Raw genomic sequence first — 8575 nt, forward strand, 5'->3', positions numbered from 1 at the left:
CTTGTTAATTTATTTATTTTTAGTCGCATTTCGCGTGCATTTCCATCGCAAACTATTACATTTAAAGTGAACTTTTAAAAAAGCAATGAATAATGTTTGAAAAAGCGAAAGAAAATTAAAATAACGACATATTTAGTTTCAATGTAAAGTTAAGGGAATCATAAAGTTGATAATAAGCATATTAATGCACAAAATCATGGATTTTTGGACAATCCCAAAGCTTGTAATGATTACGTTAAGAAAATCAAGTATTAATCAATAGAGCATATGATTATTTTCAGAAATTCATTTCAGTTGATTGTCAGAATTAATACATTTAACGGGAAAATTATAAATGAAATATTTTTTAAATTCTAATCAACTGTCATAAACTGTGCTGAAAGTTGTCTAGATGTTCTGCAAATGAAGAAATGCAGAAGTGCATTCATTTTTATCAAGTGCACTACTCTAACGCGACGTCTATATCAATTGCGGAAAATCACGCATAAGTGTTGTGGTTAAAGAATGTTTGAAAATGGCACTATTTGCTATATTGTAATGCAAGCATCGTGCAAAATTTACATGCTATTTATTCAAAATTCAGTGGATTATGTTCACAGAAATTTTGCATCGCACGCCACGTTGAATTTATCAATTATAATCTAACATTTTAAGAAAATGTTTTCATTCTTCAAAAAATAGCTAAGCTATTGAGCATAAAATTTCAAATAGTTGAAGAGAAAAGGTTTTTTCATTAATGATTTCAATTGATCACATAAATTCAGAGAATATGATAAATCTCGCCGGCACAATAGATTACAGCGTATTAGTGAAGAAATGATTTTTTGAACGGAGCAAGAATAGAATTTTGACGGACGAACTGCAGCAAGTGATAAATAATCTCACTTTAATATATAGGGATGTGAAAACATATTGATAATTTTTTACATAGAAATTTTAAATCTTCTCAGCTGAGAAAATTGCGCATTTCAGAACAATTGTTCCTGATTTTTCGTTTAGGCTTTACAGAACCCGTAAATTTACGAATTTTTGATTTACACAATCCTGTTTCTAGATAATGGTTTAGAAATGATAATTATTCGAAATGATAACTGCTAATTGCATATCTAAAGCGTGATGATTCTCAAGTATGATGCTCATTCAGAATTTATATCCTCTGCAAACAGTCACACTGAAAAACCATATAAAGCGAAAGCAGAAAAGCATTAATAAATAGACTGAAAATAAAAGCAAATAGTCACAGGTTTGATAAACCTGAGATCCTCAAATGATATTGTTACGATCAGAATAGGATTCCAATAATGACAATTCAAGACAAGATATTCTAAAATTTCATTTTCTCGGCAGATCAAGACTGTGCACTGCAATAATAATTGTTCTTGACTTCTGTTTAAGCATTACATCAACTATTTGCAATTAAGCAAATTCCCTAAATATTAATCATTCAGAAGAAATAGAGTTATTTTAAATTTGGTTGTTATAATAACAAATTATTATTAATATTACTTTGTTTGCTTCCTTTAGTTACAACAACATGTTTTAACCCATTTGGCATGAGATCAACAATTGCGCATCATTTAAAATACATGTAATTCAAGTGTTCACAATATGATTTCCATTTCAGAATAACCCATTTTATGGTTCGTTGCTGTTTTGCTATGTAACTGTTATGCAGATGTCTCAGTAGATTTGAATACATTCTACACTTGCATGATTTCAGTTGCTATAAGCTGTAAACTTATCTATTTTTATTCTATTTGATAATTGTTGCAAACAGAATATTTTGAAGTACATTTGAAAGAAGCATTACATTGTTCGAAGAAATAAGAAAATAAGTATTAAAAAGGATATGTTTCGTATCAGTAAAACGTTCTATGAACTTTGAAGACAACAATGAGCATTCTATTCAACGAAATTATTGTTTGCATTACGAGAAGAAAACTTTCCGTCTGTACTTTGAGACAATCAGGTATTAATTGTATCAGTAGCAACAGTGATGGAATTTTGTATAAACAGATCGTAATAAATAGAGTGATAAACTGTGTGAAAATGAATGAGTTTTACGTTTGATGAGTAGTAAAAGTGTTTTTGAAAGTATCAATGAGGTAGAAAATATTTTTAATGAAAATCTTTCGATCACGTTTTACAAACGAGCATTGTAGTTTATATCTGAATTCCACATGTTGATCCTTAATTTCTTATTATATATTTGTATTTATTCAAAATAATTATTATTCCCATTTCTGAATCACACTGCACATATTTCGTTATTGTGAAGTTGAAATGTATGTAATAAAATGCGAAATGTTTGATATAAAAAGTTTTAGTTTCAATTCACTAATGTTTAAAGTGTATGTGATCGTTCGCTAGTAAAAATGATCTTCTTCAATGGACCGTGTGTTAAGAAAGAAAAAAATTATGATAGAAACTAATAAAGATAGAACAACAAATAAGTAAAATTTCATACCTGGCAGTAGGACCGTTGGTAGTAAAGTAAGTAGACGCTGATGTAGACAGAACCGTTGAAACGTCCAGCTGCTTGTGATTAATAGTATTTTTTGTTCAGCATTTCCGTGGAATTTGTAGAAATGATGCACTGAAAATGACCAAATAATAAATAACGCAGCGCAGTCTCTTCATCAGCAATATAGTCAAATAATAAGCTGACTTTTGTATGTAGGAAATCTCTTCAAAATTTGAATAACATAAAATGTATTCAGCAGAATGCCGTCGGCAGTGTTCACCATCATATTACTAAATATATAATTTTCTGACCAAGGTTATGTTTACCTAGTAGAAAATAAGGCGCTGAGTTAGTATGGCACTTAAATGTATAACATTATTATGATAATTTGTAATATTGATGGAATATATTGTGTATTTGTAAAAATAAATTTATCAATTTATGAGTTTTCTCAAATTCAAAATAAACTATACGGGAGAATTTTCCATATATTAGAAAGAGTATAAATGGAATTTCTGAGAAAATAAAAGAAAAAGAACTGCAGAAATAAAGCAGCATACAAATAGTATAAGCTACTGTTCGTGAGCACGAAATGAGATGAAAATGTAGAAAATCACTTTTTAGAAGTATAAATAAAACCTTAGTTGAGTTTAATTGGTTGTGTTAAGTTGTTTGCTAGATTGGTTTTGCTGTTGTACGTACATCTGCCGGCAAGTATGACCAATCGGCTAACACGGCTCATCAGGAAAGCAAAGCTGAATAATCGAAATTTAAATACCTAAAATGAAAGCTCAAAACAAATTATTGTAATTGAAAAATGTAAATTGAATTTTTCACGTAGACATTGCATGAGACATGTGAATTTGGAATTTCCATTTTCTGAAGATTTATTCTTCAACTCCGAGTTTACCTGACTCAGCGTTGCTTCAAAAATATTTCTTTATTAAATTTATTATTATTATTATTATTAAAAGTCTTTTATTGTCATTTTTTACAAATACACAAATTATATAAAATGTTAATTTTTATATACATTTGGAACATGTGAGGTTAGAGGATTGGAAAAGTTTTGGTCGAGTGTTTTCATTTTTTCACATTATCCTCTTCTGATCCACTTGCTGTAAAACTTCTTTCTGACTTCTTCGAATTTTCATCACTGTCTGATCTGCTGGAGGATCTGTCTGAAGCTGTCAAAGATTCGTCGCTCTTTGCAGTTTTCTTGCTCTTTTTGAATTTTTTCGACTTGATTTGCTTCAATCGTTGCATAATTTTGTCGCTGAGCTTGGTTTTCTGATCTTCACCAGCTTCCGTTTCACTAGCAGTTGTCAGTTTAGCTTCCTCTTTCGGATCTTGTATTTCTTGAAATAGCAAATTTTTCGTTTTCGGATTCGATTTGTCCCTTTTGCTTTTCGATTTCACCTTTTCATCTACAAGCAAATGATCAGGATAAATTTTTTTGTTCCCAATCAAATGACTGATTTCCATGCACACCTTTCTGAGGATGTTCGGCTGAGCTGTTGATTTCGTGCCGTTTACCGGCCGTTGCTGGGGTTCGTTTACCGGATCGCTGATTCCACTTCTTTCGCTTCAGATCACTCTTCTGAATATAACACTGGGGCTGCAGTTCCGCCTTATATTTGGCCGGTTCAGCTTTTCCACTGGCTAACAAAATTTCACTTCAATTTCTCCATCACCAAGCAGTAGTCATCGATCAACAAAGTCATTCTTACTTTCGTCGTTCGGATCCCCTGATCTGTTGATTTGTTGTTGCCAATTTTTGCTGCTTTGCAATAATTTCAATTTCTCTTCCACCGATCTCACTTCATCATTCAGTTCTACCATTCTCAACTGTAGCCTTCTTTCTTCACTGACCACGTCATTGCTGCTTCTACCCGGCACGTCGACTCGGCTGTCTTTCACTTTACTGCCGGTAGATGCTGTTGGTGAATTTTTCAATTTCACCATCACTTTATCCATCATTCCACAAGTGAACAAACCAACAGCCTCTGGGATCATTCGAATTTGCCGTCCTGACCTTTGAGCTTCCCAAATTTTTTTCAACACCACACCCACCACAACAACGAACAACACTGCAATAAGCCAATCCATCTTGTCACGCTGAATTTTCTAAAAGACAAATTTACCACATTCAACGACGCACTGTAATATGAAATAAATTAATTAATTAATCAAAAACAACAACAATCTTATTTTGCAATATTATCATTACATTTTTATACTTTTTATTGGACTGCACGGACCGCCCAAATACGCTACCATATAAATACTGCTTCAAATCTTCCCTTTCACTTTAGTGTATTTTAATTTTACCACATTAAAATTATTAAATGCGATTTACTTTAAAATTTACAAATGTTCAGAAATAAAAAGTTGTTCCATTTTTTCCTACTTTAAAGTGACTTATGAATTTAAACTGTTGTCTTTTTTTCCGTTTAATCAATAATTTCAATTTCATATTTCCATAATTATTATTGTAGTATAAAAAGTAAAAAAAATTATCATCATTTCCCAAAAGCAATGCATTTTAACAATGCAATTTTAAAAACTTTTCTTTTTGAATATTCCATTTTTATGAAAAAAAACATTATATTCACTATATTTTGCTGTACCGTACATATTGAATTTCATTGACACTGCTCACCCTAATTCATAAGGCAGGCAATCAGTTGTGAGGGGTTGGAAATAGACAAAAAATTGGTAGATAATTAAAACCGGAGCTGTTTTCTAGAGTTTTGCTAAACAATTCTGAAAGTACACATCTGTATGTGAAGCAATGAGACTGTCACTATAGTAGTGCCCATATGTTAGGCAAGCTTTTATGATGGTTTTATTACGGTGATCATTAAAATGTGGAACGCTGTAAAAGTGTTTATTATCGAGTCTAGTGAAAATGGAAAAACTGCGCTTGGACAAATATTGTCCGCATCACTAGAGAGAAAGAGACAAAACTGTTGGCAGTGATGCTGTATTTCGAAGACCGATTGGCGCCTATACTGCTATGTCAAAAGAAGTTGGAAACAAGTGAGATAATTTTACATGAAATGGAAAATACTGTCGCAATGAAAGAACTCGTCAAATATGACTGGAAACTGAAAGAAAAAAGACTCTGTACAAAATTCGCTGTGCTTTGTAAGCACTTTACTAAACCTGCAACTGCCAAGTTTTGTCAAACTTCATTGTCATTAAAATGGACAGCCACTGTGAACAGAATGCTCGACCCAGAAACCTGAAGGTAGAATGAATATTTCTCCTATACATGGAATAACAGCGGATGTTTTGCCTTGATACTGAACTTCTACAGATGCTGAAACAAGCTGTGCTATTTCGCAAGTAACAAAAAGTGTAAACAGAACATGTGCAGACTCAAGAAGATCACACATTCATAGGTGTAGAGCATTGCTGCCTCGTTGAATCTTTTTGAAAAGTCATCAGAAACGAAATATTGGGACATCGCAGTTCATGAAATAACGCCCTGGGCAATACAGAAAAAAGAACCAACTAAAGTCAGCAGTTGATCGCTATCTTAAGGAATTATTGCTACTAGAAAAGAATGACAGCGACATAATCGTTTTTTTTTGATCATGGCAAAACAACGTTTTCCCACGTTGAACGGATTAGCTTTACAACTAATTGCTCTGCAGGCATTCCGGGACGTGTAACGGTGAACGGTCATTCAGCAACTTACGCCGCTTGCACAGTGCCGACCGTATCTCGTTATATACGCAAACAGAAAGGTTCGAACGGAACAGACAAAAGATAACACTTGCAGATTTTCTATGAACACAATGCAAAATTCAACCGGATAGTGCTCGAATAATCTCAAATCTTTTTCAAACTGATTTCAATCCCTAGAATACCAAAATGTCACTTCGGCCGATTTTCAGAGCCGGCATTCTCATGCCAATATTTTCATCCAGATTTTGCTCTGAGTTGATTTTGGGGTTCTCAGTTCATCACGGAGCCTCTCTCGAAGCGCCGACAATGTCGCTGGACGTATACTAGGAAGACCTATTCCTGCACAGCAATTGCCAAGCCACAGATAAAACAGCACACAGTTGTAATACAACAGGAAAAACTTCACTAAAATATACTGCATTCAAATCAACATATTTTATATTCATATTCGTAATTTATTTATATCAGCTGCAAATTCCAAAAATTTATATTTCCATTTCCATTAAATTTATATTTACACCAAAATCAATTTAAACAAATGACTTTCAAACATTAAATAACTTCACATTTTATGACATTTTAAAGCAGCTTTAGTTTAAATTGCTCATTTATGTGCAACATGCTTCAACAACTCTATTCATTCTTGCATTGTTCTTCCACACGACAAGGTGGCAAGTATGAAGCTGAAACTGAACATTGCGGTCGAATTCTTCGAGATGGAGTTGCTTGTCAAGAAAAGCGCAACTGTCGAAAAAATCCTCGAAAAAGTCTTCTTAACAGTGTATATCACTGAACATAAAATTTTCTCTTTGACATACCAAGATCAGATGTTGGAAAAAGACGAAAAGATTGGAAAGTACGTTAAAGAAAAAGAGGCATTCCTAAAAGTCATACCAATTTGCTATCCACCCGTCGATTGTAAGTTAATGGAAAACCCAGTTTTGCTTACAATTATGTACAACCATACACTTGAAAAAGTATGCGAAGGAAAGCTTATTCCACCATACGAATATACTGTAAAACTGATGGCAATCGCCCTTTATGAACGACATGTGGAAAACATTGAAAAATTTAGAAACACAAGCGGCTTCAGTTTACCAATGCCATCTTGGGCCACAACAAAGTATAACATCAAAAGAAAACAATGGAACGATGATGTCATAGTAGAATTCAACAAACTTTCATTTGATGATCGTTTCCAAGCAATGCAAGAATATTTGAAAGTTGCAAAAGACGCACACATGTATGGCCATGAAATATTCTACACAGACATTGAAAAATCAAGTTTTCTGGGCTTAGATATCTATGGAGTAAAGGTATGTGGCATTGATGATGGAGTCGATTATTTTCAATGGAATCAAGTGGTGATCGCAATTACTGAAGACAGTAATGTACTGTTTCAGTTCAGTGCACCAGAGAAAAGGTCGACAATCGCAGTGAAACTTCCATTTCGAGATATGGGAGATGTTGCCTCATTTTACGCTTATTATATAATGCTGAGGAAGTTGAAATATGAAAAACCAACGTTTAACAATTATGAGATGAATGGAAACACCATGCTAAAATTTAAAAAGGACATTGAATCGCTTTGTAAAATGGTATACTCACAGGATCCTCTTGAAACATATTTCACAGATGAAAGAGCAGAATCCGTGGATAATTTATGGATGGATGAAGAATACTTGGCAGATACTGATCCCAGAAATGAAAGTAACGATGAATCCGAATTTACAAGTGGCCATTATACCATAGAAGATGAAAATAAATATGAAAACAAAGTCCAAGAGAAAGATGAAAACGAAGAAACTGATGAAACAACAGAAAATGAGTTCGAATTCAAAGAAAGTGAATCTGAAAAATACAAAGAAAAAGGGGAGTATGATGACTGTACAATTGAAGATATAGAACGAGAATATCACAAAAGAGAAGAAACTGGCACAAAAGAAGAACAAGGTACAGAACAGTTACAGAAATATATGGAAAATCATACCGGATATGCTGCAGCAATGTCTGATTCGAAGCATCAATCAGTTCAAGATCAATCATCAACACTATACAACAAAGAGTTTAAAATCCCACTCGATTACGAGTTAAACGAACGTGCTTTGCAAAATTTGATAATTGACTGCATTGACGAAGATGAATTGATAAAGTCGATAAAGAAAAAATTGAAATTCGTTGAAAACACTTCTGAAGATAAATATGATCTTGATGTTAAAATAGAAATAAGTGCCACTTTAATGGCAGAAGATTTCTCCGAAAACCCAAAAGTAATGCAATAATTTAGATTTATGCTACTCGACATTATTCATATTCAAATATATACTTACTTATATGCTTCTATTTTTATAGGATAAAAATAATTCTGACCAGGGCGAGGACAAAAACAATGAAGAAGCAGAGACTGCCGTGTAA

The 8575-nt window shown here is 33.0% G+C and overlaps 2 protein-coding genes across 2 annotated transcripts; one reads left to right on the plus strand and one right to left on the minus strand.

Annotated features, from left to right (window-relative positions):
* Positions 1–3547: 3547 nt before the first annotated feature.
* Positions 3548–4744, minus strand: Tsp_10914 (hypothetical protein). Its single transcript, XM_003380889.1, has 5 exons — positions 4695–4744; positions 4609–4624; positions 4195–4582; positions 3956–4126; positions 3548–3891 (listed from the first exon to the last, which is right to left on the minus strand). The coding sequence occupies exons 1-5, from the start codon at positions 4742–4744 to the stop codon at positions 3548–3550; spliced, it is 969 nt and encodes a 322-aa protein (XP_003380937.1).
* A 2093-nt stretch (positions 4745–6837) lies between these two features.
* On the plus strand, positions 6838–8575 carry Tsp_10915 (hypothetical protein). The gene is made up of 2 exons (XM_003380890.1): positions 6838–8430; positions 8513–8575. Exons 1-2 carry the CDS (start codon positions 6838–6840, stop codon positions 8573–8575), a joined length of 1656 nt encoding a protein of 551 aa, XP_003380938.1.

Source organism: Trichinella spiralis, assembly GCF_000181795.1.
Source record: "Trichinella spiralis strain ISS 195 chromosome Unknown Scfld2, whole genome shotgun sequence".
Taxonomy (NCBI): domain Eukaryota; kingdom Metazoa; phylum Nematoda; class Enoplea; order Trichinellida; family Trichinellidae; genus Trichinella; species Trichinella spiralis.

Coding starts and splice junctions, on each gene's coding strand:
- Tsp_10914 (XM_003380889.1), bottom strand. CDS start 4,744: ATGGTAGCGTATTTGGGCGGTCCGTGCAGTCCAATAAAAAGTATAAAA. Junction 4,127..4,194: donor AGGGGATCCGAACGACGAAA/GTAAGAATGACT, acceptor AAATTTTGTTAG/CCAGTGGAAAAGCTGAACCG. Junction 3,892..3,955: donor AGCCGAACATCCTCAGAAAG/GTGTGCATGGAA, acceptor ATTTGCTTGTAG/ATGAAAAGGTGAAATCGAAA.
- Tsp_10915 (XM_003380890.1), top strand. CDS start 6,838: ATGAAGCTGAAACTGAACATTGCGGTCGAATTCTTCGAGATGGAGTTG. Junction 8,431..8,512: donor ATTTCTCCGAAAACCCAAAA/GTAATGCAATAA, acceptor CTATTTTTATAG/GATAAAAATAATTCTGACCA.